General features: G+C 47.4%; 11 protein-coding genes across 11 annotated transcripts; 8 read left to right on the forward strand and 3 right to left on the reverse strand.

Moving 5' to 3' along the window:
- Positions 1-606: 606 nt before the first annotated feature.
- Positions 607-2,817, forward strand: N7455_004456 (uncharacterized protein; the record flags this gene model as incomplete). Its single annotated transcript, XM_040956822.2, has 2 exons — positions 607-1,047; positions 1,123-2,817. Exons 1-2 carry the CDS (start codon positions 700-702, stop codon positions 2,815-2,817), a joined length of 2,043 nt encoding a protein of 680 aa, XP_040812775.2. The 5' UTR covers positions 607-699.
- Positions 2,818-3,262: 445 nt separating this feature from the next.
- N7455_004457 (uncharacterized protein) lies at positions 3,263-4,105 on the reverse strand (the record flags this gene model as incomplete). The annotated part of the gene is made up of 1 exon (XM_040956776.2): positions 3,263-4,105. The coding sequence occupies one exon, from the start codon at positions 4,103-4,105 to the stop codon at positions 3,263-3,265; it is 843 nt and encodes a 280-aa protein (XP_040812688.2).
- A 2,497-nt stretch (positions 4,106-6,602) lies between these two features.
- Positions 6,603-9,349, forward strand: N7455_004458 (uncharacterized protein; the record flags this gene model as incomplete). The annotated part of the gene is made up of 3 exons (XM_065604805.1): positions 6,603-6,681; positions 6,749-6,899; positions 6,952-9,349. The coding sequence occupies 3 exons, from the start codon at positions 6,603-6,605 to the stop codon at positions 9,347-9,349; spliced, it is 2,628 nt and encodes an 875-aa protein (XP_065461705.1).
- Positions 9,350-10,305: 956 nt separating this feature from the next.
- On the forward strand, positions 10,306-10,533 carry N7455_004459 (uncharacterized protein; the record flags this gene model as incomplete). The annotated part of the gene is made up of 1 exon (XM_065604806.1): positions 10,306-10,533. One exon carries the CDS (start codon positions 10,306-10,308, stop codon positions 10,531-10,533), a length of 228 nt encoding a protein of 75 aa, XP_065461706.1.
- Positions 10,534-12,555: 2,022 nt separating this feature from the next.
- N7455_004460 (FAD-binding oxidoreductase) lies at positions 12,556-14,079 on the forward strand (the record flags this gene model as incomplete). Its single annotated transcript, XM_040956750.2, has 1 exon — positions 12,556-14,079. One exon carries the CDS (start codon positions 12,556-12,558, stop codon positions 14,077-14,079), a length of 1,524 nt encoding a protein of 507 aa, XP_040812854.2.
- An 874-nt stretch (positions 14,080-14,953) lies between these two features.
- N7455_004461 (undecaprenyl diphosphate synthase family protein) lies at positions 14,954-15,661 on the reverse strand (the record flags this gene model as incomplete). The annotated part of the gene is made up of 2 exons (XM_065604807.1): positions 14,954-15,523; positions 15,578-15,661. The coding sequence occupies 2 exons, from the start codon at positions 15,659-15,661 to the stop codon at positions 14,954-14,956; spliced, it is 654 nt and encodes a 217-aa protein (XP_065461707.1).
- Positions 15,662-16,514: 853 nt separating this feature from the next.
- N7455_004462 (uncharacterized protein) lies at positions 16,515-17,486 on the forward strand. The gene is made up of 2 exons (XM_040956825.2): positions 16,515-17,188; positions 17,246-17,486. Exons 1-2 carry the CDS (start codon positions 16,564-16,566, stop codon positions 17,251-17,253), a joined length of 633 nt encoding a protein of 210 aa, XP_040812772.2. The 5' UTR covers positions 16,515-16,563; the 3' UTR covers positions 17,254-17,486.
- Positions 17,487-18,996: 1,510 nt separating this feature from the next.
- On the forward strand, positions 18,997-20,561 carry N7455_004463 (uncharacterized protein; the record flags this gene model as incomplete). Its single annotated transcript, XM_065604808.1, has 4 exons — positions 18,997-19,095; positions 19,150-19,203; positions 19,256-19,345; positions 19,401-20,561. The coding sequence occupies 4 exons, from the start codon at positions 18,997-18,999 to the stop codon at positions 20,559-20,561; spliced, it is 1,404 nt and encodes a 467-aa protein (XP_065461708.1).
- Positions 20,562-21,521: 960 nt separating this feature from the next.
- On the forward strand, positions 21,522-23,292 carry N7455_004464 (sugar porter family MFS transporter; the record flags this gene model as incomplete). The annotated part of the gene is made up of 4 exons (XM_040956738.2): positions 21,522-21,597; positions 21,652-22,481; positions 22,567-22,875; positions 22,939-23,292. The coding sequence occupies 4 exons, from the start codon at positions 21,522-21,524 to the stop codon at positions 23,290-23,292; spliced, it is 1,569 nt and encodes a 522-aa protein (XP_040812752.2).
- Positions 23,293-23,552: 260 nt separating this feature from the next.
- N7455_004465 (HesA/MoeB/ThiF family protein) lies at positions 23,553-25,165 on the forward strand (the record flags this gene model as incomplete). The annotated part of the gene is made up of 3 exons (XM_040956814.2): positions 23,553-23,793; positions 23,875-24,088; positions 24,151-25,165. The coding sequence occupies 3 exons, from the start codon at positions 23,553-23,555 to the stop codon at positions 25,163-25,165; spliced, it is 1,470 nt and encodes a 489-aa protein (XP_040812745.2).
- A 145-nt stretch (positions 25,166-25,310) lies between these two features.
- Positions 25,311-25,879, reverse strand: N7455_004466 (RlpA-like double-psi beta-barrel domain-containing protein; the record flags this gene model as incomplete). Its single annotated transcript, XM_040956868.2, has 2 exons — positions 25,311-25,665; positions 25,758-25,879. The coding sequence occupies 2 exons, from the start codon at positions 25,877-25,879 to the stop codon at positions 25,311-25,313; spliced, it is 477 nt and encodes a 158-aa protein (XP_040812805.2).
- Between the last annotated feature and the right edge of the window lie 1,787 nt (positions 25,880-27,666).

The following is a 27,666-nucleotide window of genomic DNA, read 5'->3' on the forward strand; positions in this document are numbered from 1 at the left end:
CCTGAAAAAGCAATCATAGGAATAATAAGACAACATGAGACAACGCAAAATTTCTAAAATAACATTGGATTGTGTTCGATAAAAATTATCATTTTCACTGCCACCAGGGTTGGAGTGGGTGCGAAGTAGTCGATCCTTTCACTGGAAGCCACTAGTTTGTTTGACCTGGGCAAATGATTAATTTGAGTGCAAATATCAGTCAACATAAAAAGGTGGCTATAAATAAAAATTTGGGTTTCAACGTGCTTAGAAGAATATTGTTAGATCTCCATTCAGCTTCTCAATACACAAACCAGTTTCTTCCATGTCTAATGTCCTGCGGGATACCCAAAACAGATGATTTACCCCTCGCCAAGGCAGGGTAGCTGTGGTGCGACAAAGGCTGAATGGATGGACGTATCGGGGCAGTGGGCGCCCCGGTTTAAGGGGGCTGGTTATGCGGCTCATACCCAATCAACTTGATTTAAGCGCCGGACTAGCACTAGTAAATGGGAATGATGGGCATTTGGCATGCTTAGCGTCGCACGAGCCCGAGAGGATTCCCTAGAGCCCAATTGCGAACCATTTAATGCGTTGAGTCGTGCTGACTACTTCGTACCAAGGTCCAGATTAACGCCGGCGTTATAAATAACGCTTATTTCTCCTGCATGAAGACGGAGTGTGTACCCTGAGACCTCTTAAATCAAGGAGATCCCCGCCATGTCGCTGTTACGAAAATTGTGGACCAAGAAACCCCACGAGATGAGGGACTTAAAGCGACCCCCGTACGGGGCTGTTCCAGTAGAGGAAAATCACTCAAATGGAAGGTCATCGTCAGAATTTCAATATTATACAACAATCGAACTTCCGGAGGTCGACGAGCAGAAGCCTCAACCGCAGCCCCTCAGGCTCTCTCAGTTCGACAGAATTACTCGTCTGCTATGGGACTTGGTTCTTGCTATTATAGCCTCCCTCTTCACAGTATTTGGTATATGGGTTGCTTGTATCGATGGAAAACCGGCAGGTCCAGAATCCATAGGCTCAAAACTATTTGAGACCTCTCAATACGTTAGCTGCCCTGATCCTGCACTCGTCCTCGTTCTCGTCAAACAAACCTAGCTGACACCATATTTTCTCTTAAAGGCGCCCACTGTATTCCCCGTCCTTTTCGCTGCCATTGCCGGTAGCAGCATCAAAAGCATTGCATCATGGCGCATCCAGACCACTGGAGGAGCGACCATCGGGCTAGTAGAGCAATGTCTCGGCAGCCAGACCATCACAGGAGCCTTTCTCACCCAGATCAGACTGCGTGCTGTCAATTTTGTTGCCGTCTTTACCGTCCTGCTGTGGTGCTTGTCCCCGTTGGGCAGTCAGGCATCTCTCCGGGTAATTTCCATCGTCCCGAGTTACCCAGGTAAATCGGTCGAGTTGACCAGTTTGAACACGTTCACCCCGTATCAGTACGGCTACAACCAAGCGGCAACTGAGGCCATAACATCAGTTGCTAACCCCATGACTGCTTCCATTTCCGCCGCCTCGCTACTTGCAACCCGAAACCAAGATCTGTGGGGCAACATCCGGTTTCCTGTGATCGAGAACCTCGAGAAAAACAGTACAGGCTGGATGAATGTACCCAAAAACGACAACTTGACGTACGCGTCTCTTGTCGGCGTCCCGGTGATTGACTTACCCAGCTCCGGCAACACATCTTTTACTCTCCCAGGGTCGTATTTATCCATCTCCTGTCCAGTCTTCGACACAATACACACTATGAATTTCACCAATTTCACCGGACCAGATGCTCCTTCCCCTGGTAATGGGGATGATTGCAGCTGGACAAGCGCATGGGGTGGACATCAGTTCTTGATCGCCCTCTCGGAGCCATGTTCGAACTCACTCAATGCATCAATGACGAGGACTCGAAACGCCCGCAAGTTGATATGGGAATCATGGGATCGTGGTTATGCCGGCCCTAGACAGCATCGATCCCCCATCACGCGAGCCATATGCGACATTACTACAACATACGTCGATGCCAACGTGACATGCGAGAGCTTAGACCAGAATCAGTCTGCAAACACTTGCAACCTACGCTCCGCTCGTCGGTCGGTAGATACATCGCATTTCCACAAGAATTGGACTATCTTCGATGTCAATTTTCCTGGAGATCTCAAGCTGCCAAAAGGCTATAACAATGGACTCTTTCAGCTCCTCGCTACCATGTTTCCACACATGGACCAGAACGGCGGTCTACAACCCTTAATTGGATATTTTATCGACCCTTTTCACGCTGTCGGGAACTTTTTCGGCGAGAATCTTATGTCGCCTGCGACCACAACTGTGAAGGTATTTGAAACGCGTCTGTCGCAGCTCTTCAATTCTGTGCTCTATCTTGGAATCAGCCCATCGGCATTCACGGGCTCTGTCAACATAACGCAAATCACAAGGGAAGCAAGCACAATCAAGGATACCCCGTTCAAATTGACTGCCGAAAATACCCATCTGAAAGATATTGTCAGGTGTAATCGCCCATGGCTCGCTGTCCTTATTGTTTCATCGGTGGTTATCTTCTCCTTTGCATTAGTGGGCGCCTATCTCCATATCATAACGATCGCTCCCGATCTGTTAGGATCTATCTCCGTCGCCCTGTTGCAAAATAAGACCGAAGGAATTGTTGGGTCTTCTACATGGTCTTCAGATGAATGGTCGAAGAATATGCGAGACACGAAAATATGGCTTGGGGATGTTCGGCCTGAAGCTGATGTTGGGTGTCTTGCCTTAACCACTGTGGCACAAGACGTTCCTCCTGGTGCGATAAAGGGAAGACTGTATCATTGAGATAAACAATAGATTTAAATTCTGTAGGTGATTGAGAATGGGACCCTCACGGGTCATTAATGTGCACCATGTTTGGGATAGAATAATTATTCCCTGTGGGGTGTGCAAGCAACCAGTGCTTATATCCAACAATCATTCTTTTATGTAGGTGGATATATGGCTTGTGATATCTTTCGGAAGGGTATTATATATGCCATGAACAAACATACTACCCTTACCGCACCTCTTCATACTGCCATCCATGGATTTAGAAATAACAGACACATCGATTAATAGTTACATATGTTTGAGTTATACTAAACAAACAGCCCATGTATCGACGTCAAGTCGCATGGAAGAAAAAAGCCCCCGAAAATCGCTCGCTACTAAAAGAACTAAACCTATCACACTTCGATACAGGCAACCACTTCAACTTACAGAAGCCAAAATATCCACACATGAGATTTCAGAACCGATTAAAATCTCGTTTGGTGCTGTTACCATCCATCTCACTGATTGGACTGCTGCCCAGCTCGGCACTCCCTGCATCACCAGCCAACTCAACAAACCGGGATCCAGGCGGAGGTCTGAATGGTCGTGCAGCTGAGTCTGCTTCCTTCTCTGCAATTGCCGTAGTACCGCTGATGGATGATCCAGTAGCATCCGCCTCATGGGGCCCGTAACCACCATGCTGGTTAGCAACGGCTGCATTCTTTTTGTTCTTCTTTCTCATGAAAATGACAACGAGGACGACAATAATGGAGAGAGCAGCTACAACGCCAACGACGACCCCTGCAATAGCACCGCCGGATAGTGATGGACTAGAGGAGGAGCCGCCGTTGACATTGCCGGCAGAGACTGCGGACTCGGTGGGGGTTGTGGTTGCGGATGCGGATGTCGGGGACACGGATGAAGATGAAACCTCGGACGTAGATGTAGATGTAGATGCAGATGTCGTGGCCGATGTAGACGTAGATGTCAAAGCGGACGTAGAAGTTTGGTGTTTGGCATCAATCTCCCGCTCAAGTAGCACATCGAAAGCCGCAAAAGCTTCACTGGCATTCTTCCTCCATACACTGCACGAGTATCCCGCCCTGGAATCACACTTGGTGTCGCGGTATATAGAGACGCATAGATCTGATCCCTCAGGATCCCACGTGAAAGGTTTTTCTTTTCCGATGGGGGAATTTGTGCAGTTCTGCGCCTCATCGCCACGGGCGATTTCAGTGGCATCGGTTGCGTTGGTATAGCTGAAGGTCCATGCATTGACCAGTGGAATTAGCAACAGTGCGTATAGTGGTAGTATCATGGCGACGTGGGTATTTTGAAAGGTGAATCGAAGTAGAATGAAGAACAAAATCGTCGGGATTAGACTTTCAGTTTATTAAATGTGTGAGGGGGCGCAGGGATCCTGATCACTTATTGAGTTTGCAGAGAATAACCTTCGTATTGAAATGAGCCTCGTCCGTGTCCGTGGTGGGTAGGTATTCTCTAGCCTATTCCCGGAGCCAGTTAAAGCTCCCGGTTTTGGACCCTAAGATGACTACAGCAGTCGATCTATACCGGGTGGGGAAAAAGACGAGTGAAGACCAAGGAGCTAATTTATAATGCAGATTAACACGGTCTCTAGTGCATCTCCAGGATGGAAGATCGTGCCAGTATGAATTAGTCGCGTTGGTCGTGGGAGAATCAAACTGCTTCATCACGTATTCATGGCCTAAAACTGTCACAGTCTGAACCTGATTCCAATCTCGAGGTGTGCTAATAACCTTTGTGCGGCAGCTGTATGTCGTGAATATACTATGCCAGTCAGCATCTGGCCCCTGGTGGCTGACGATTTCCGAGAATACGGGGTGCTCTTACTTCATACCATCCCTGTCAGAATCATAGTCTAAATCAGAGTACGGAGTACTCTAGCTATTTCCGTCAACATGCTGCGAAAACTGCAAATTGGAGTCTCGGCTTGCAGCTATTGTGTTTGTGGAGCATGGTGATTGGTGCCCCATGGGCCGAATACGAGGTGATGAGCATGCAAAAAAAAAACTCTAAACGGCACACCATCGTATTATCTGTTACATTGTGGAGGAAGACAAAGCTAAATGGATGTTAAAATCTGTAAGGTAGTATATAAGCAGTTTGCTGCTCTCTTTGGCCTTTCACGGATCACCATTGTGTAGAGAGAAAAAAAAGTATGGCACTGCCAAGAGTTGCGGCACAAGAATGCTTGGTGGCATCGGGGAGTTGGAGTTCTGACAGGGGTTTAGGTTTAATTTCCACTTAGTTTCCCAGGACTTTTCCTCGGCAATCATGATTATAGCAAATAAAATCTATTCTAGTAGCAGTGAGTAGACGATCAGTACGGGCCCATATTAGGGTCCTTCCGGGGACCCTATTGCGATGGAACATGACAGCAGTGGACCAAAATCGAAATCTTTCACTATTATGTATCTGTGGATGTGCGTTCGTTTTCTTCCTTGATGAAGCGGAAATCTTGGACGCCTCGCGCATAATGGTTTATAGACTGTTGTCTAGTGTGCACGGACGTGGATGGAATCAACATCAACATGTGATTGTATGTGAATTTTCACACCTTCCTTGGCGATAATCAAATAATTGCGCTGGTGGCCTTGAAAGATTGTTAACAAGTCGAACAGTTCATGCTACCGGATATGACGTCAAAACACAATTTCTTAAAGATATGATGCGCACAAAGTTCTTGCTAGAGAGGATATAGTTGATTATCATGGTTCTCAAAGAACGTTTTGATTCCGGTCTACTGCGAGATCAAATACCTACTCACCCCTGTGTATAGTTACAAATGATAGACATTGTGGCCCCCGTTTTCCAGAAAGGCCGGTCACAGTAAACCGGGCTGTCACTAGGCACCCGACGAGCCAGTCTTAGAATATAATTGATGGGTGACGCAACGGTACCGGCCACCGATGTGTCCCAACTTCCTAGTTTGTTGGTAGTAGTCGGTGGACCACATGCAGTTATTCCAGCACACTTGATACCAAGCTTATTTCATTCGCAAACTGCGTAAATAGCGACCGATGAAATTACATAGAGCGTGCAGCTTGACACGGGCTCGTAAAGGTGGTTAAAGCTTGTGCTTCCATATCGGAGCTCGGCGGAGCTTGCCTTGTGGTACAGCTGTATTCGAAATTGGCTTCCATATTTTACACAGAGAAACTGTCTCAAACCCTAATGCCAAGCTAGGGCTGAAACGGACTAGGCCATAATTAGCTAAGCCGGAAATCATACCCACCCGTCAGAATAGGCAGGTAAAATATTTGACAAAACCATTACAGTACGCGTCTATCAACTGCAGTCCATCCATGTCGCCCACCTGAGCCTAAGCGGTTGCAACCCATAGTTATCAATCCAAAATTCTACCAAAAGACGGCCATTTGGGGCCAAAAATGGCTTCTGGTCGGATCTTATCGAGAACTCATCTATGATGCGACTTTGATTTCTAGAAACCCCCCCCCCCAAAAAAAACAGACTACCTCCCTAAGCGCCGGGATCTGGACACAGGTTGAATTCCATCATCACCTTAGTAAGCTGCGAGCGATTCTAATTTTAGTCAACTAATTCAACCAACGAAATTTTGGTTCCTGTCAGCTCAAAAAAAAATATAAAATTTGAACACTGCTTCTATGAGGGTATTTGGCCAATAAGGCGAGAACTCTTAGCGCCCGTGAAGTCACCTGATAGTGAGGCTGAGGAGGGGCATATTATCAGAAAAAAACCCCTCTTTCATGTTTGTTCTACCCGGCATTAGCTGTGTATATCGTGTGTTGATTATGAATACTATAAATTTTGGCGAAAGAAATTCAGGTTCTCAGGTGGGCATCAACAATGGGGTGATAAATCTTGGCGCGGGTAAGTCCGCTACAGCATTGGCGATGGGTCTTATGTCAGATCTACTGACAGCGTCATCTTCTACTAGAGCCACTGGAATTTCGCTGTGACCCTCTATCGACTGTACCAGTTCCACACGACCCAGACTTTGTGAGTCGTGATGACCTCCTTAATCGAATTCACAAGCAATCGTCGGTCCCAGGGTCCAGAATAGTTCTCGTTGGTCTCGGTGGCGTGGGGTAAGGCATCCCAGACATAAGGGGAATGAGTTCAAGGCTAACTGTACTATAGGAAAACTCGGCTTGCCGTCGAATACTGCCACCAAGTCCGACAGAAATCGCCTCACACCTGGGTTTTCTGGGTTCATGCGAGTAATGCGGCCCGCTGCGAGGAAAGTCTCCGCAATATTGCCGAACGCACTAAGATTCCCGGGCGCAGGAACCGCAACGCTAATATATTCCAACTCTTCGGGAACTGGTTGCAAGATGGAAAGATCGGAGAGTGGATTCTTGTGCTTGATAATTTGGATGATGACGAGCTTCTTCGCAAACCATTGGCAACCAGTACGGATGATAATGCAAATGCCCAGAACCATAACTTGACGCAGCCACCGCTCAAGTACCTTCTCGAAAGCTCGAAAGGCTCTATTATCACCACAAGCCGGAACAAAGGGGTAGCATTAGAAATCGCCGGCTATATGAAACACCTGATCGATGTGCAACCAATGATCATAGACGAGGCGCTAGTTCTGATACAGAAGAAGTTAGATTCTGGTATAGAAAGAGCGGACTTGGTTCAGCTAGTGGAGGAGCTTGAGTTTATGCCACTCGCAATTGTGCAAGCGGCTAGCTACATCACCCACCGTTCACCCCGTTGCTCAGTATCGCAATACCTAGAGAAGCTTCGGCACAGTGATTGTCAAGCCATTAAGCTTCTTCATCACGAGGGATATCACACGCACCGAGACTGGGAAGCAAAGAACTCCATCTTATTGACATGGCAAATATCGTTCGACCATATCCGACGAACAAGGCAGTCTGCGGCTGATTTGCTGTCTCTCATGAGCTTTTTCGACCGCCAGGGTATTCCGGAGGATCTTCTACGGGTTCAGGGTAAGGGGAAAAACCATAGAAGCTCGAGTTCTCTAGGGGAAATAGGGAACAGCTCGAGTGAAGAAGATACAGACAGTTTGTCTGAAGACGACCTAGAAGATGGTTTTGAGAACGACATTGCGACTCTCAGAGACTATTCCTTCATTGCTCCCTGTGAAAATAGTATGGTGTTTACGATGCATCGGCTAGTGCAGCTTACTTTATGGACGTGGTTGAAAACCCATGGCCAGTACGGGGAAAGGAAGGAACGGTTCATCAGCAATCTAAATGCTGAATTCCCGACAGGAAAATATGAAAATTGGGAGAGATGCCGGTCCCTGTTTCCACATCTTAGGTCAGCCGTTTTACATCGGCCGGAATCGCAAGACTCACTCCGAAGTTGGGCTGCGCTACTCTACAGAGGGGCGTGGTATGCGATAGAATGTGGCAGTATTTCGGTTGCAGAGGATATGGCAGCTATGTCAAGGAAACAAAGAATGAAGATTGGTGGCGCCGAGGATGAAGACACCCTTAATAGCACTGCAATGTTAGCACAAGCCTACCGAATAGAGGGCCGATGGGAAGAGGCGGAGCAGCTCGAGGTGCAGGTCATGGAGACTCGCAAGACGAAGCTCGGCGTGGACCATCCCTCCACGCTGACTAGCATGGCCAACCTAGCGTCGACGTATAGAAATCAGGGCCGATGGGAAGAGGCGGAGCAGCTCGACGTGCAGGTCATGGAGACGAGCAAGACGAAGCTCGGCGTAGACCATCCCGACACGCTGATTAGCATGGCCAACCTAGCGTCGACGTATTGGAACCAGGGCCGATGGGAAGAGGCGGAGCAGCTCGGCGTACAGGTCATGGAGACTCGCAAGACGAAGCTCGGTGTGGACCATCCCTCCACGCTGACTAGCATGGCCAACCTAGCGTCGACGTATTGGAACCAGGGCCGATGGGAAGAGGCGGAGCAGCTCGACGTGCAGGTCATGGAGACGAGCAAGACGAAGCTCGGCGTAGACCATCCCGACACGCTGATTAGCATGGCCAACCTAGCGTCGACGTATTGGAACCAGGGCCGATGGGAAGAGGCGGAGCAGCTCGAGGTGCAGGTCATGGAGACTCGCAAGACGAAGCTCGGCGTGGACCATCCCTCCACGCTGACTAGCATGGCCAACCTAGCGTCGACGTATAGAAATCAGGGCCGATGGGAAGAGGCGGAACAGCTCGGCGTACAGGTCATGGAGACTCGCAAGACGAAGCTCGGCGTGGACCATCCCGACACGCTGACTAGCATGGCCAACCTAGCGTCGACGTATTGGAACCAGGGCCGATGGGAAGAGGCGGAGCAGCTTGAGGTGCAGGTTATGGAGACTCGCAAGACGAAGCTCGGCGTGGACCATCCCGACACGCTAACTAGCATGGCCAATCTAGCTTTCACCTGGGAATCTACCAGTCAACATGCGAAAGCAATCAACTTGCTTCGAACCTGCGTGATCAAGCAGCGACGAGTTCTAGGCCCCACTCATCCTGACACTATCTCTAATGACAACACGCTGCTGGAATGGGAACCTGCGCATCTTGCTATCAAGGCATGATCCAGTTATCCTTAATATGTTTTGTCTCATGTTGAGTTCGCCTCGCTATACTGTATTTGGATAAGTTCATTTTGTTTATGATTCACTGGGGGTCTACGTAGCAACCACGCATTTGACAATCCATTGGTTCCTATAACTATAAGTCAAGTACTTTGGCTGTATTGATGTTTTCAAATAACCGAACTCTGTAAGTATGACGTAATCGCCCCTGCATCCTTACTATCCGTATTTGGCCTAGCGTGTCTTGGTTTAGGGTTCCAGAGACAATATCCTTTCGGAAAGCATGGAAGCCAATTTCGAAAGTAGCTGTATCTTTGGCCTTCCAAACGCGATAGCCACGGTAAAGAATTGCCGGGCTCCAATCAAACTAGGGCCCTGTCTCAGCTTAAAAGGTCAACTAAGCACGATGCAAGGTACCAGGGAAGTGAGCATCATCGATTGGCAATGGATTTTGTCCGTCGCGTGCCGGAGGTTCCCCTGATGAATGAAAGCTACGTTGTGAGCTTGAGCACTTGTGTCAACATCCCCTCGAAAGAATCGCCGTCGTCTGCCAGATCAATCCTTGCCCATCGATTCTAATTTCCCAGTCAGCCTGAATTCCACTGTGGTCTGAGTTCTTCTGCTGCAATTGTCGTGTTATCGTTGTGACAGTAGGTGTCTTTCCCTGCGCCATTGAGAGGTTTCATTCGATCGTTGCTTCCGTCGGAAGTTATAATTGGTGTTTGCGTTGATATAGTTATGATACAATGAAATCTGACCGATTGCTGAAATATATTCTATATAGCCGAGTGATCGATCGATATCGTTCAAAGCCGCAATATCCAGTGAGAATACATCCTTCAATCGAGGGCCCTTGGCCCCTCGTCTTGAATGAGGCAGCCGATGAGTCCTTTATCAGGCCGGCGACTGACTTATGAAACAGAAATACACTGTTAACTTACCGCCATTCCGACAGTATGGCAGCGGTCAAAATAATCTATCACGCCAAGTCCGCATCCCTGTCTCTCCATCCGATTATCGAACGATCGGGGCACAAGGGCAACTGGGCGAACAGGAACCGCGGGGTGGTGCTTGTCTTCTGCATCGTCTTTCTCGTCGTGGTTGGAATCATGGCACTATTTGCGTACCGGCGAATGTTGCAACGGAAGGCCAACAAGGAGTCCTATGAGACGACGAGTGATTAACTCATCCCGTAATCTGCACCCTCGGCACCCGCATTGCCATGTAGTCGAAATCGAAGACGGATGGCCTCGCTATGATCGGGAGGTGCGTCTTGGATTTGGGCTGTCAAGTTGGGCTGCTCAGAGTGGGTGGGATATACGTTTGTGCCTGCATGTTGATGTTTTGACTTGGTGTTTGGCTCTCACGAATTCCCATTATGCAACTTTAAGCGAGATGGGCAGTTTCTGTGAGCATATCATCAATAATGTCCAGGTGTGAAGAACATGATCTCGATGTTAAAGATCAATAGTAATCAATAATACGAATCTTGGTTTGGCTTGCAGCGATTTTCTGTCGTTGCTTTTTTGGGCAATGCGTTTCATAACGAGCTCGATCAAGATATTGTTTTGGACTAATGTTCGCTCTAGATCGCCCAAACAGGCCCCAGATAATCAGTAGATTCAGAAATCCCAGTTGCTTTTTGGAGAATGGAAATGGTGATGGACTGTAGGAAAAATGCCTCAAGAGTTCAGACACCATCTGGCTTCCTGCCATGCCACCACCCTGAAGAGATTCCGCCATGACATGTCATTTATCATCAATTTGATTGTTAGCTAATCCTTGAGGCAATGCTCTGGTGAAACTAGCTGTGTCGGTTCACGGAGCCGAAGGAAAACATGTAATTGCCCCCAAAGGAAAGCGCATTAGAGAAAGCCAAACAAGGTTCCCATAAAGACCCAAAGAGAGGTCCGACAAAGTCCGAGCAGGCAGCAAGCGTCTTAGTGCAACATCTAACGTTTGGGTAGATGGACCAACCTTACCCTGTTATTCTCTTCATAGGTCCAAATGTTGGATTTGTCTGGTCCGTACACGTTGCCTTACTTCATGCAATGGGATGCACAGTCTCATGTCTTACCCCCAAAACATAAAAAGCAGGTTGGGGGAACGTGGAAAATCGAGAGGTTTAGGATCTTCCTTGCCCCGTGGCCATATAGGGAAACAGACTACCTTTTTGGACACTATCAATTGTGACGTAAATTCGTATCAAGGGCGGGAACTACCTTACTGTAACAGCTATAGCTCCTTCCATTTTATACTTGCGATTTCTCACAACGGGTTGCTGCTGGCACTTGATAGAAAGAAAGTAGTGCGTTGTATTGGTTGGGTCTGATTCCCATCAATCCCGAGGATATATATGATAGTCAACTATACCAATTTTTGTTGATATTCCATGGCATATCATTTTTCAAATGTTCCTTGTGTCTATGCAACATTCCGTAGTCGTTTCCTCTATATCCCTGATAAAAGCCCTTGCGTGGAAAAAAGGAATGAATAGAACGATTTCAACCCCTTCCTAATTTTGATTATTCTGGCGAACATGTATAAAGCAACGTCGTCTTCACTCTAGTCGTTTCGTAACTTCTCTTAAAGTCTTCGGAATTTTACCTTTGTCAAACCTTGCTCATCACTGGGTCAAAAATGCGAAGAAATAAATACCCATTCTTCAGACTATATAGTATGGATTGCGGTAGCGTTGGGACATGCGTCTGCTTTTTTTTCTAATTTGGGATTATATGACCTTCCAACGCTACCTAGGTAAACGGGAATTAAGCTAACAAAAACTGTGCTGTTACTATCAATTCCCTACCTAGGTATTTCGTAATTTAAATTATGTAATCGAACCTCCGTTAGGAGAGTGTGACGTGACATTTTCCCCAGCAGCTTAGGAAGTATACGTTCATGAATTTTCTACGCAATTTCATAAAATCGATGAAGCAATTGAAGCCCCCTCCGGATGGTGTAGTCTCTAAGAACAAACCTAACTGACTATTTCGGAGTTTTCTGCTCTCAATATTAGTTGAGTGGTCGCCCCTATATGCACAATGAGTAGAACGAGACGCAAGGGCTTGGTTATACCAGTCAGAATTGAGATGTATCACAACTCGTGCAGCATTGCCCCTGTCACATCGTGATAATTGACTTCAACCCTTCCGCAAGCCTGAAGAAGTGTGGTGAAGAATCAATTCAGCACCTTATACCTTACTATGGCCTCAGCAGTGGATTCTCACTCGGCAGCAATTGCGAGTATCGCAGCCGTGATTCGCGGTTTTCACGACTCCAAAACCCCATTCCGGATCTACCATGGCTCAACAAGCAGTACGCGCCAACGTCATAGTAGCTCATCAAACACCGTTGATATCTCTGGTCTCAACCATGTCCTTTCCGTCGACCAATCCCGAAAGACTGTTCTCGTTGAGCCCAACGTTCCGATGGACGCCCTAGCAAAGCACACCCTGGCATACAATCTCATCCCACTGGTTGTCATGGAGTTTCGTGGAATTACAGCCGGTGGAGGGTTCTCAGGGACCTCAGGCGAGTCGAGCTCCTTCAAAAATGGCTTTTTCGACCGAATTGTCAATTCCATCGAGATAATTCTCGGCAACGGGGAGCGAGTGAGTGCCTCCCGTACTGAACGGTCCGATCTCTTCTGGAGTGCCGCTAGTAGCTTTGGTACGATGGGTGTTGTTACACTTCTGGAGATCCAGCTGCGCGATGTTGGGCCGAACCCTCATCTAGAGCTAGAGTATTTGTTCGCCCACAGCATGAAAGCGGCACTTGCGACGATGCGACACGCTATATCTGACCCGGGCTCGGAATTCCTCGATGGGATTGTATTCAGCAAGAATGAAATTGTCATCTGCAAGGGTCGCATCAAACAACACCCAGTTCTCAACACGCAGCCCGTCCAACGATTTGCACGTCCAGAGGATGAATGGTTTTATATCCATGCACAGAAGCGGATGAATGAAGCGAAACTGTCTCGAACAATCCCCGTTGACTACATCCCAATCGAGGATTATCTTTTCCGATATGACAGGGGCGCATTTTGGGGAGGAAAGTATTCCTTCGAGTATTTCTTTGTCCCGTTCACACGATGGACTCGCTGGCTACTCGACAACTGCATGGGCACTCGCGTTATGTATCACGCGCTGCACGAAAGTGGGCTTTCAAACCAGTACATTGTCCAAGATGTGGGAGTCCCATTCGAGAAGGCAGAGGAATTTGGGCATTGGCTCGATGACGACAAGAACTTTGGCCATTATCCTCTTTGGCTCTGTCCACTCCGGATGAACGCCTCGAATGAGGGAGGTGGGCTACTGACTGCAACACATCCCATCGCAAATACAGTCACAAACGACGATATCAAGCAGGAATTCCTGCTCAACTTTGGTATCTGGGGGCCTGGGCCGACGGATCGACGTCAATTCATCGACATTAACCGCAAGTTGGAGCACAAGGTCGACTCCCTCGGAGGAAGAAAATGGCTCTACGCACACACCTACTATACTGAGGATGAATTCTGGACGATCTACGATCGTAAGCGATACGACTTCCTTCGAGAGAAATATCAAGCGACAAGCCTACCGTCTTTGTACGAGAAGGTTCGAATGCAGATAGACGACATATCGCCTTGCTGGTCACAGTGGCTGTGGAGCATCAGGCCATTTGCCGGATGGTACGGGGCATGGAAGGCTTTGGCCGGGGGAGACTATATGGTCAGAAAATAGTTGGTGAATGTTTGCGTATTTGATTTTGTTGTAGTGGAGTACTACGTGGGGTAGAAGTAGTAGAAGAAGTTGTTAATTGTCAAACTAGTAAATCGGGGTTTAAATACCCTCTCCATCAAATTCCATCCGAAGACTGCTCAGTCTGTCAAATATAGACACCTGCATGTTCAACACATTTCACCCAATTCCTACCCATGGCTTTCCTCCTCTGTTGTAATGATATCACCACCTGGCAGAGCTACTACACAGGAACTCCTGACCGGAACCAGTTCTAACCCATTGAATCCGTGTCCGGTGATGCTGTTCCAGCACAAAAGCCTTTTTGTTGATAGAATACGAACCGGCATTGCCAATCGAAAGCATATGCCTCTACATCCATTGATCTCTTCCTGTGAATCCTTCACTACAGTGGAATAAACGACCCTGTAATCTCGTCGCGCTCGGTGTAGGCAATGAACAGGTTGACCATATGTGTGCAAGTATCAATGTTGGCGACGTAATATACAACACACGAAATCATACCGATTGTGACCGACAATCTAGTACACAGCCAGCTGGACTATTGCACGTAGGCCGGAACTTAACCATTCGCCTCATCCACTATTGCGCAGTCGCCTGTTTGCTAGTGTCCAAAATCTGCATTGCCAGTCAGGACTTTTCAAGCTGTCAACGTTGTGGGAAGTTGCTTGGAACTGCGTATCCGCATGAGTTATCAGCGAAGAAACAAATAATCCACCGAAATTACTTGAACAACTCGTACAGCAAAATTCCACAAGACAATCATTGTTGGCATCCGATGCTTTAAGATAAGTCCAATGTTATATGTTGTAAGACATGATTACCGCTTGTAGTTGTATTGGGCCTCTGGTAAAATTCAAGACTTTCTCCGTCTTTGCCACTTCAATAAAATCAAACCCATATCCCGCATTCCGAACTCTGGCCATTTCGCATCCACGATCTCTATCTCTGTATTTTGGTGACATTGCCAGAGCAGAAAATCACTCAAACGGTGGACACCCGAGGTGCGTATCAAAAGGTCTGGGGTTGGGGGACCGATGAACATATTGTCTGACAAAGCTTTTGGTGTAATTTTGCCAGTCGAAACACAACAAGTAACAACCTTGCTTATAGCCGTTGTGATTTCATCTCTGGCTGTATACGCTAGATAGACATTTAAAATCTTGCCCCGGTTGTTCTTCAGCCTGTCCGCGGTCTCTTGGACAATCTTCCGAAAGTCCTCCTCTAACAATTCCGCACGACCTACTATTCGTAGTCTAAGATCAAACTTCTTCACAAATGGACTCTGTGGGGCGAATTGTGAGACAAAACCCTTGAGTAAGACCATCAAGTCATGAACCTGTTCTTTGGGTCGGTGGAAGTTCTCGATGCTGAAAGCGTAGATCGTTATTACTTCTATGCCACATTCGAAGCCTTCATCTAGCATCTTCTCACACTCGTCACTTCGATATTCTGTAGAAATCGGACGTAAAAAACTCACTTTCATCAGCGATTCGATTCCGCACTTGTGTCCGTCCACAATAGGTAAATCGCGTTCTCTCGCATATCTTCGGTTTCCATCCATGATAAATGCCACATGTTTTGGAATAGGACCTTGGCGTACGATATTAAGCAGAAAGCCTCTGATATATGTTATGACAGGCTCCGCCAGCCATTTGATGAATTGGGAGAACGGCATGAGGTCGACTTTGCAATAAAAATCCGAATCGGGTTCAGACAGAAGCCAACGCATTTATAACCCTCATGTTTATTTGCAATTGTGCACAGACCTGTGGGAACCACAGGTAGACCCCTTATTGTTGCATTAAAGGGCAGTGCCTACTGTAAGATACATCTCACAGAATATATACTTTGCAATCCATACATGCGATAAAGAAAATGGAAGATCCATTGCGAGATTTATAACGCTTACTGCGGAAATAAAATATATACGCGCAAATGTTTCTCACGGTGGGTTTCGGAACAAGAGGCAATTTTCCCGATTACTGTAACTACTCGGATACTCTACATATCACATGTCACATAGCACATCAATGCTAATACCATTACCTTGTGTGGTGGAACGATCTCAGAGACCCATTATTCGATTGTAACCGAGTCCTTGGTGTGCGCACCGTATGAGTGGCATTGATGCAATCTGTGAATCGAGGTGTGTGTCGGTAGATCGCCATGGATCTTGATCGGATAGTGAGACACCGAGATATATCTTACCAATCAATAAGTTTTTAGGTGCTATGAAGAACAATATATGTAGATCTCTACTCTCGCTAGTCAAGAAACTATCGAAAAATATAGGTACATACATACAGGGAACAGTGATCTCACGTCCTGGCTCTACATTGCCGGTAAACCCCATGCTGTCCACGTACACAGAGAAATATGCAAGGGGAGCTCTAGCGTAGGAATAAATCTTGCAGAATGGTGCTGTGACCCTTCCTGGACAAAAACAAATATTGGCAGTATAAAATGCCTTCTAGCTACTATCTTCTTCGGGTGCGACGTTTGGTCATTTTTCTTAATCCCGACATTATGAAGCTTCTGGCTTTTGCTACGACAGTACTCGGCCTTTCCAGCAACGTCGTGGGTGCAGCTTCCTCGGTTCCCTTTAGTTCAGCCTTCGAATGCCTCAAGCTTAAACAAGTGCTTGACAACATCCCTGTCGACAACATCGCGGGCCTTTTTCAGTCCGAATACTGCAGCCGTGGATGTAAACTTCGGAAATCCGACTATGAACACCAGCTGCGAGCCATTTCTCGTTCTGTAATTGAGACCGAATCGGCAAACATGGGCGAGTCGGAACTGAGCTCATCGTGGGTATCCTGGGTGGAGCACATAATGGACAAAACATACGAGAACTGCATGGATGAGCAGAATCCGGACGAAGACGTTTGTCGGGATCCATCCAGACTCGCAGGTCTGACAAAATGTATCAAGAGCAATTTTTGGACTGAGACTATTTCCAACCCTGGTCGCGTCCTTCCGATGTTTTTGGGAAGTGGTTGTGCGAACAGGGTGAAATATCTTTCGAATCCTGAACTATGGGATACAACACTTGCTGGGTACATGCGAAATGCATCTGAGACCTGTTTAGGTAAGACCTATGTTGCGTTGCCTGTATATCCGCAGGAACTAAATGTTTCTTTTCCAGCCGAATGAGCGGAAGGCAACTGTATCACACGTGGACAACGTGTGAGAACACATATGCGAAGCAGTTGGCAGAGTATTGATCAAGCGGACAAGCCAAGTGTGGTTTTCGAACAAAAATTGGTTGTGATCCTTTAGCATTCATCGCAGCTTGCTTCTCACGATGACGACGGAAAATGCTCTAACTTCATCTATCCGCCATCTCTCATAGCTAGATCCTCTTCCCCTTAACAAACCAAGCAACGTCGGCATCTTCATGCATTGTCTGGTTCAGCTGTAGGATCTAAGAATAATCCACCACCAACGATAACGAAGAAAGTAGCCACAATCCTTGCAACATTATAGTTTCACCGTAAATATAGCAACTTTTATTAGCGTAAGCGGTAAATCGGCTTGCCTGTTAACCCGCATTGGGCTTCTCCTTAGGCCCATAGCCTACCGGTGGGCCCGAAGGTAGTGCCCACCAAAGCCCGGCCCATTTGCGGGTTGGGTTGGGCTGGGCTATGGGCTTTATGGGCTTTGCGGAGCTCTAGTTGGGAGTCTATTCAGCAATCAAATCAATCCATTTGATCTCATTACGCCACTTAGAAACGGCGAGCAATCCCAAATCGAATTCCGTGCTGAACGAAGAGGCCAGACTCTGGTTCCTCGAGGACAAGTAAGATATAGATGATTTTTTAAAATCACCTGACAAATCTTACGGAAATCAGCTTTGTACGCCTGAGTAGGGCGATGGACACACCCGCGTTCTTTCCCAGCGCCCCACTCTGATTGCGCTAAAATTGATTCGGTTAGGCAAAGTCCCCCTCTTTTCTTGATGTACGGAGTACACACGGAGTACTTTTGGTGGGATCAGCAAAGTTACTGTAATTACAAGTTCTGACATTGAGCAGACCATACTTGCCGAAACGCCCCGGATAATAACAACAGAATTCGAAAGCAGATTACCAACACACAATCACATTTGTGTCTTAGTCTGTACCCATAAACACACATGCTTGATAGGGTACTCCGATAGTATTCTCTATTTATAGAAATTCCGTGCCGATTCTAAGGAATTTGAGGATGTTGAAATAGATTATGAGACCGAAAAAACAGTGATTTTAACAGGCCTGAAAGAGTCTGCGCCGAAAGCTTTTGGACAGTATTGCTTAGCTGCTGTCACTATTCAAGGGATGGGCAGGTGTCGCCGCAACAGCGCTACGCGAAAGGGAAAGCTACGTGGTGGTGGACATTGCACGAAACGATTGCTTTATGTTGAGATATATAGGCAAGTAAATAAAGCCATTAACTAGGTAGATTAGCCTTCGGTAGCTAGTTCACAAAATATCACCATTATCTTCCCCCAAGCTTTTAGTGCTGACATATAGTCAACATTTGTGTATACAACCCTTCTAAAGCGACCGTAATGTATATTATCTCCCTAGGCTTAAAGTATTACTTCACTGCGATAGACAAAAGGATTGAAGAAGGAAAAAAAAGTCCAGTGAGCCACTTAGCTAACATCATTATGGGAGATTATGTGAGAAACAGTTATGAAAATTCTCTCAACCATTTCTCTGGTTCCTTTATGCACCTGCACCTTGTACAGAACCAGAATTAGCCTCTCATGGTGTCGGTCAATTCTTTTTCTTACGGTCCCAGAGAAATCTCCCCTATATGCCAGAGAATTTTCCTTTTCTGCCGATCCTCTACAGATAATCACCGTACGTCTATCCCCCGGAGCCATCGTTTCTGGATTATTATAGTGGAATCATGAGCTCACAAGCAGGCCCGTCCAGTATTTGTCCAACTGATCACAAAGGAAAGAGGAAACGGCCCGAGTCACCGTCTCAAGAGCCGACGTCTAGGAAGGTTAATTTTCTGCACTTATGTTTGAGACCATGTCACTGACTCACAATTCCATAGTCCAAGGATATGAAAAACCCCCAGAGGCAGTCGGCTAAGGCTGAATTGCAGAAGGTAAGATGAGTTCCTCCTGCCAGAATACCGCATATTCACCTCCAAGAAACAGGAAAGAACCCATGGGCTAAATCTTGTTGACAAATTCCCCAAGGAAAATTCATCTCAGTATCAACAGGTCCCTGAGGAGCCTCATTTTGCGGTGAGAAAACGTAGAGACTGTCCGTCTTGACAATGGCTAATTCCGGAGAGGAAAGTCACCGTGGCCCACCAGACCTGGCTCGGCGAGTGATTCTGATAACACACTCGGCGACCTTGGAAACTTCAGAATGTTCGTACGAGACTCCTGTGATGAGGCAGAGCTTGCCGTGTATGTTGGCCTTCAGAACAAACACGACCTCAGACATTTTGCCTTGTCCTGGCCTGTCATCAAGACCTGGATTAGGGCACCGCATAAGCAGACCCACTCACTGAAAGTTGAGATAAACCATCTCATCCAGGATGGCAAAGAATTACCCTGTATCGAAGACCCTTACGAAATTTGGCCGCAACGTTCCTGGGAGTCGGAGGAGCACACTTCTTTGAGACTTACACATATTATGGCATGGCATCTGGTGCAGATGTCTAAGGATATAGAGGAGTACATCAGGTTCAGCGACCTAGATAACTTTCATCGCACAAGGAGATATCGGGGCGAGTTAAGCGCAATGTTGGAGCTCGATATCCCGCTGGACAACATTTTCCATCCCCGTCCGCAGCTGATATCTTGGAGAAACGAGCTGAACGACAGATGTGATCGCTGCTGGTCAATCTTGGGGTACGTCTCATGGATTCCCTATATGAAGTCCTGGGAAAAGGCCCTCGGGTTCTTCATCTCCTCAGAAAATAAGGCCATCACATATAACAGCGGGATGCCGACAGCGACAAGGCCAAGACCCAACCACCTTAGGCTAGCTCAACAATGCTCCTCTTCATCGCCCGAAGGAAGACCCAAAGCCATTTCCCCAATCCAGGTTAAGGTAACCTGGGACAGAAACGAAAACACACATAGGAACACAGATCTGTGCCGCGTCCTCACAGCCATCGTGCACGAGGGGAAATCGCTCCCTCCAACGGATCAGATGATGACACAGGACCCTCGACTATGCAGAACGGCTGCATCATTCCGGGACATGATTCGACATATGATGTCCTGTGGTGGTTATGGATTAAACTTGTATGATATGAACTTGTCGTATCGATCGGAGACAGATAATTGTTATTATCAGATCGACGCGTTCCGGTCCCAGTGGAAAGTATTGCATGGGATTTTTTCAGACCCGGCTAACTCGAATTTCGTGATTCGAGTGCTTGTTGATGTTCATGATTATCGGAATGGGGAAATCTATGAAACGACTGAACTGCCACCGGTCTATTGAATATCACCGTTCTATGCCCACCCCACCTCAACGTCTTAGGAGTGGCTTTTATCAAGGAACCTTCAACAGAAGTACTAGGGTTAACTTTGGATTTTTCTGCGTTTCCGTCGTTTTCTTCCGCTGTTTTTTCTTTTCCCGATTCGACAGATCATGAAATCCACCCATGCAGACTCGGAATATATACTCAAAGGACCGCCTATGTGATGATCTTCTCCTATATATTAGTATATGTTAGTCCATTAGCTCCGATGATAGCAATTATATCGTACGGGGCACGGAAGTCTTAACAATCGTCCCGTCTCGTAGGTCCAAATGGTACTTTTGCAATTTGGGAATACTCCTACCTAGGTAGCAAATGGAATATGACAAAATCCGTTGACGGGATATTCCGGTTGCCAAATTTGATGAGCACTATAAGCCCATCTTGTGGAGAATAAAGGGAAGGACACGGATATAATTCTTCCACCAATCACCAATCCCCCACACTTTGATAATCCTCGGGGCGCCACGAAAAGCCATGCCGTCCAGCCAATGCCGACCGGCTTTCCTTGCGATCAAGACCTCAGGCCATATATACTACATTGAAGCGATTGCTGAATGGATGGAGAAAATGTCAGGCGATATTTCCATCCAGTGGGACCCCGCACCCTCCCCGCCATCAATTTCCCCAATTCGTTCCCCAGTCTCCACATCCGTAGCCCCGGACTATCAAAGTCGGCACTTGTGGAGGGCTATCAATATAGGGAGATGACGCTGGGGTAGTTAATTGTGTTTATTGCTTAGATTGCCACTCGGTATTATGCCGATTGAGCTCTCGGTCAAATATAAATCGGATCCCAGCCCAACTCAATGGCGCTTTTCCTTTTTCTTTCTCCCTTTTGTGTTACAGAAGACTTATTCCGAAGTCAATCTTTACTCTGGTGATAGATTGTCTGAGGAGATTATCCAATCCAATTGAAGATGGGATTCGTCAATTTCAAAAACTATCGGGTCTATATCCTGACCTCGGTGGCCTATCTGGGCTCCCTGCTCTTTGGTTAGTGGATCTGGTCAACGCGATCATAGAATGTTACTGACACATTCTGCCTAGGTTATGACACGGGTGTTATGGGGTCAGTCCTGGCCCTTTCCAGTTTCAAAAAAGACTTCGGCCTGCCCGTTGAGTCATCCGGATTCAGCGACGAGAAGAACGCTCAGATTTCCTCCAATGTGGTGTCGTTACTCACAGCAGGATGTTTCTTCGGATCCATCTTCGCTGCTTACATGAACGACAGATTGGGCCGGAGGTACTCACTGATGATCTTCGCCGTGATCTTCCTGGTCGGAGCAGCCGTCCAAGTTGGAGCTCACCATGAGATTGGCATGATCTATGGCGGACGTGTCATCGCCGGTTTTGGTATCGGTGGTATGTCCAGTATCACCCCTGTGTTTGTCAGTGAGAACTGCCCTCCGGCAACCCGTGGCCGTGTTGCCGGTCTCTTCCAGGAGTTCCTGGTAATTGGTAGTACCTTCGCCTACTGGCTGAACTATGGAGTCTCGCTTCATGTTCCCGAAGGCACAAGCCAATGGCGTATCCCGGTTGCCATCCAGCTTGTCCCAGGTGGTCTGATGCTCATTGGATTATTCTTCCTCAAAGAGTCTCCTCGTTGGTTGCTGACGAAGGGCCGCCGGGACGACGCACTTAAGTCCCTCGCTTACATTCGTAACGAGTCTGAAACCAGCGAGGCAGTTCAACTCGAGTTTGCTGAAATCTCAGCTGCCATCCACGAAGAATCTCAGGCTACCGAGGGTCTCACATGGAGGGAATGCCTGAAGCCAAGCAACCGATACCGCTTCTTCCTGGCATTCGTCCTGATGTTCTGGCAGCAGTTTTCCGGAACAAACAGCATTGGATATTATGCTCCTCAGATCTTTGCAAGTGTAAGTACACCACACTATGTTCATACCACAACATCCTCTCCCATATTCTGGATTATCAAAAATCTAACCTTTTCCATGATTTCAGGTCGGATTGAGCAAAACGGACTCCTCCTTGTTTGCCACTGGTATCTACGGAACAGTCAAGGTGGTTGCAACTGCCATCTTCCTAGTCGTCGGTATCGATCGCTGGGGCCGAAAGAAGAGTTTGATTGGTGGTGCCGCTTGGATGGCTAGCATGATGTTCATCATTGGAGCAGTCTTGGCTACCAATCCCCCCGATACAAAAGCTAAATCCGTCTCATCGGCGTCTACCGCCATGGTTGCGATGATTTATCTATATGTCATCGGATACTCAGCATCGTGGGGACCAGTTCCTTGGGTATATCTTGGCGAGGTGAGTTGCTCATTATATACATCCTTGCCCATTGCAGTTGACTAACAATGTTTGTTCTGACAGATTTTCCCAACTCGTCTTCGCGCCTACGGTGTTGGTTTCGGAGCCGCCACGCAATGGCTATTCAACTTCGTCATCACTGAGATTACCCCTCGCGCTATCAATAAGATTGGCTGGAAGACCTTCCTCATGTTTGGCATCTTCTGCTTTGCCATGGGTGTCTTCGTCATCGTGTTCTTCAAAGAGACCAAGGGCCGGACCCTGGAGGAGATGGACCTCATTTTCGGTGCTGTTGATGAGCAGCAGAGACGCGCTGATGTCGAACACACCTTGCAAAAGACTCAAATTATGCATGAAGAGCATGCAGACACGACAGAGACTACGAAGACTACGGAAACTACAGAGCGCAAGGAGTGAAGTGAATGATGGATCATAGATCCCCCGTATTAAGCTATACGTGGATCCACGAATGTTACATTATATATGAATATATCAAAATGAACAATATATATGACCATTTGACAGTAATTTTGACGTTGGAATACAAGATAAACTCGTATACTTCTACCCATCATACCTCATCACCGAGCCCCACAATAAATACCGCGGGGAACTTCGAGATTTCCCCCTCACGCGTCACTTTCTTTTTCCCACACGCGTTGACGCCAACAATCTCGATGGGATCTCTCGACGAAACATGCGCTTCTTTGCGCGCCCAAATTATCGCGACAGAAGCACAGCTTGCTGGGCTGAAACGCGACCTTGCAAACGCCGAACAAGCGGCGCAATCGGAGACCGCACCGACTGCAGAAATCCAGCATAAGGATCAGAATGGCGAAGGAAGACGGTGGCCGTTGCTCCAGGAGGAATACAAACGATATGGGCGGCAAATGATTGTTTCGCAAGTTGGTTTGGAAGGTAAGCCACGGCTTCGTTTGGGTGGAAATTTGAGAATTACTCGCCTTGAACAGTGTGACTAATATTTCAATCAATCCACAGGTCAACTGAAACTCCGATCGGCTAGGGTTTTGCTCGTTGGAGCCGGGGGACTGGGGTGTCCAGCTGCGCAGTATCTCGCCGGTGCTGGCATTGGGACTATCGGGCTCATCGATGGAGATACAGTCGAGGTGTCGAACCTCCATCGCCAGGTCCTACACCGGACGAAGAATGTGAGGAAGTACAAGGTTGACAGCGCAATTGAGTCCTTGAAAGAGTGAGTGGATCTGTATAGGAGTATTGAGCGACGCGCTGACGATTTCTTGTGACATTCGCTAGACTGAATCCGCATCCCACGTATATTGCCCATCGAACACACCTCACGCCTGAGGCAGCACCAGCGGTCTTCCAAGACTATGATCTTATTCTCGACTGCACTGATAACCCGGCGACTCGTTATCTGATCTCGGATACTGCAGTGCTTCTTGGAAAACCATTGGTCTCTGCGTCCGCCCTGCGCACCGAAGGACAGCTGATGGTGTTGAACAACCCGCCCCGCGCGCCGGGCGACAAGACTGGAGGACCGTGCTATCGGTGTGTGTTCCCTAAACCACCACCGGCTGATAGTGTGGTCAGTTGTGCGGACGGAGGTATACTGGGGCCGGTTGTTGGCACAATGGGTGTCTTGCAAGCCCTGGAGGCAATCAAGGTCATCACTGCCCCTGAGATTGACGGGGCTCGTCCACGGGATCCCCCGTCTTTGCATATCTTCTCTGCCTACTCATCTCCTCTGGTCCGCACAATCCGTCTTCGTTCGCGCCGCGCCAATTGTGCCGTCTGCTCTGCTGAGGCAACTGTGACACTGGACACAATAAAATCAGGATCAATGGACTATGTGTTCTTTTGTGGATCTACAAACTTGCCCTCGCTACTTGGTCCCGAGGAACGTATCTCTGCTCGAGAATACAACGAGAGACACCCCTCGGATTCGTCACAGCTCCGTACGATAATTGACGTCCGAGACGAAGCTCAATTTGGGATCTGCAGTCTGGAGAATAGCATCAACATTCCTATCTCAAATATCCTTTCCTCTGGTTATACCTCTGGGTTACAAGAGACCGATAATGGGCAACAAGCTGCAAAAGTACCTTCTTGGTTACCGTCCGAGGTTGCCTCGTCTGAGTCTACCAACCCAATCTACGTCGTCTGCCGCCTAGGAAATGACTCGCAGATCGCCGTGAAGAAAATGAAAGAGCTTGGACTAGATCAGCATGGAAAGAGATTCATTGGTGACATTCGTGGTGGATTACGATCATGGAAAGAACAAGTGGATCCCTCGTGGCCCGAATACTAAATCAATGATGCCGCTAGATCCTCACATGAAATGACTGTCCGAACTATATCCCTTCGTTTTCCTGTTTTTACCCACCAACCAGCCTCTAGTGCCCACACCACAGTCAATGATACTGTCAGGGGTGGTTACAAAAACATGGCTCTATCTATATCCACCACCACTCAGTGTGAACCCGGCCCTCATTGAGGTTACCGAGTACCTCAAAAGCACCACGGCTGACGTCGATGTCAAACTCCCCACATCCCTCGCAACGATCCACCAGGGTGACATCTACACCCCTATCCCCCCGTTGGATGTGGATCAATCGGCCACAAAGTGGATTGTGGTTGGGGTTTCCGTCTACATTCGCACGGTCATAGACAATATGAGACACAGCGCACACGTGGTCCCATGCGTTATTCCACCAGCCGCATGCTCCAACCCCGGTTTCATACCAAGTCAGATCGCCACCGAGGGCGTGTTCTGCGCCGGGACTGTGTGTGTTGTTCCACCGGCTGGGACTGGAGGCAGAGTTAGCATGGCCCTCGATAAGCGTAGATCTAGGAACAAGCAGGGATGAAAATAACAGACAAGTTTGCATCAATTTACTTACCTGCTGAGAGGATGGGAAGTGGTGTCTTCATGAGGATCCAAAGGAGCCCCCACAGTTAATCCCGTGAAGAGGAATGCCATCGTGGCGATGGCCTTGCACTTGAAGATTGCGTTGCAAATCATTGTCAGGCCTTCTCCTTCTTGCTTTTCAGCAAAGGCAGTGGTTCTGGTTCTCAATTTCAGGTCAAAGTTGGGGGATACCCTCGCTGTTTATATCTTGTTTCCGTCAAGACATTTTGTACTTTAACGACGCATGTAAATTCCGCGGAGTATCAGAGGCAAGTAAAGAACTAAACCGGAGTATCTGAAATAACCGGAGTGAATGGAACGTTTTGATACAATTGTTGGGTTGTTTTTGTCTGTTTATTGGGAAGGACAGGAACGGAACAGCACTCATTTTGGACATTGTCGTTTATTCAACCATACACATACCTTGGCGCAATCTTACGTTAGAATCTCTTGGGGAAAGTATAGCGCAGACCTCGGGGCCCTGTTGAGTTTACAATGTACGAAAAATCGGAAGATCGGAGGAAGCAATATAACCCTAAAAGGAAGGATACACTCCGCACTTCATTCGGTGTAGACCACATTTTATACAGGACAACTTGTAGTGAATTTCCACAGGTGATGGGTGGTTTATGTCTCGATTCCATTTCAGCGACTCGTTTTGCGCTTTTAGTGTGTATTTGTGTAAATTCAACACCATAGAGTTGGGTTGTTATATATTTTTTGTAACGGATATCGAATTGGGTGCCTTTTCGATTCAAGAAGAGAGAAGTCGTCCAGAAAGGTTGCAATGGTCTAAAAGCACACAACAAATATAACTCCGGTTGTATTGATATCTCCTTATCCAGAAAGACACAATTCTTTTCCTCCAAAAGATCCCGCAACGAAGTCATCTTGGGTAACTCGCAGCTTGTCCCTCCAAACTCTTGGAGTTGCGCCGGTGAACATCCGATAATGATTTCCTGCAATCTCATGGCGTTTGATGGGATTCTCCTTTTTGTGCTTTTAAGTCCTTGATGAATCAAGTTATATAGATAGCTTGAAGGCAGTCGGTTCTCTTCCCAATTTCACCTCGGTTCAAATTGCGGGAGGCGATGGACGTCCAAGAGGACGTATAATTCAACCCACAAACCACCCCTTATTCTACGAGGCTCTCTTTTGAACACCCATTGCTTCGAGGGCAAGGACCCCCGCTTTACCCCGGAAATCACCCCGAAACGAGTAGTGATACATACTACGACCCGGGATGAGACCCGAAAGTATGATTTTTGATCCTTCTCTCTGCCCTATTCGACTCGCAATGATTCTTATAGAACTAATTGCAATATTGCGGGTGGGAAGGTGCGAGGGGTGGCCTAAAATAACATAACCCGGTTTATAGCTTGCCAGCTTTCGCAAGAGTTCGAGTATATGGTGTCCGTGATTAGATCCGCTGGCCGAAACGCTTCATTGACAATCAAGTATGTCCTTTTCGTCTCCTAAAATCCTGCGTGTCTAGCCACTATGAGTGGTCTTGGTTCTGATCTGTCAGACCTCCACCAAAATAATTCCGGGGAGATGGCGGAAGTAGCCCCGGGGTTTGCGGGGAAGCTGGTAATTAGTATCACCTTTTTATGTATATTTCGGCTAACACCCTTGGCGAGAGGCATGCAAAAGTGGCTAGCTATGAATTGAGCATAATAACCTCGGACTACGATCAGCATACGGCACTTTTTAAAATTTGGGTTCATCTCCCACAGCAAGCTCCAATTGAAGCCCGTGGAATAGATTTGCATGATACGTATCTCGATCCTTTACGCATAGAGGACCTTCGGAACTGGGTCCGGTAGGATGTAGTTGTAGTTCTGTGTTCACCGAGTAGCTATATAAAAAGCTATATATAAGTGCATTTCGAATCCGCCGTC

The sequence above is a fragment of the Penicillium solitum genome, assembly GCF_028829755.1.
Source record: "Penicillium solitum strain IBT 25940 chromosome Unknown utg000003l_segment0_segment0, whole genome shotgun sequence".
Classification (NCBI taxonomy): domain Eukaryota; kingdom Fungi; phylum Ascomycota; class Eurotiomycetes; order Eurotiales; family Aspergillaceae; genus Penicillium; species Penicillium solitum.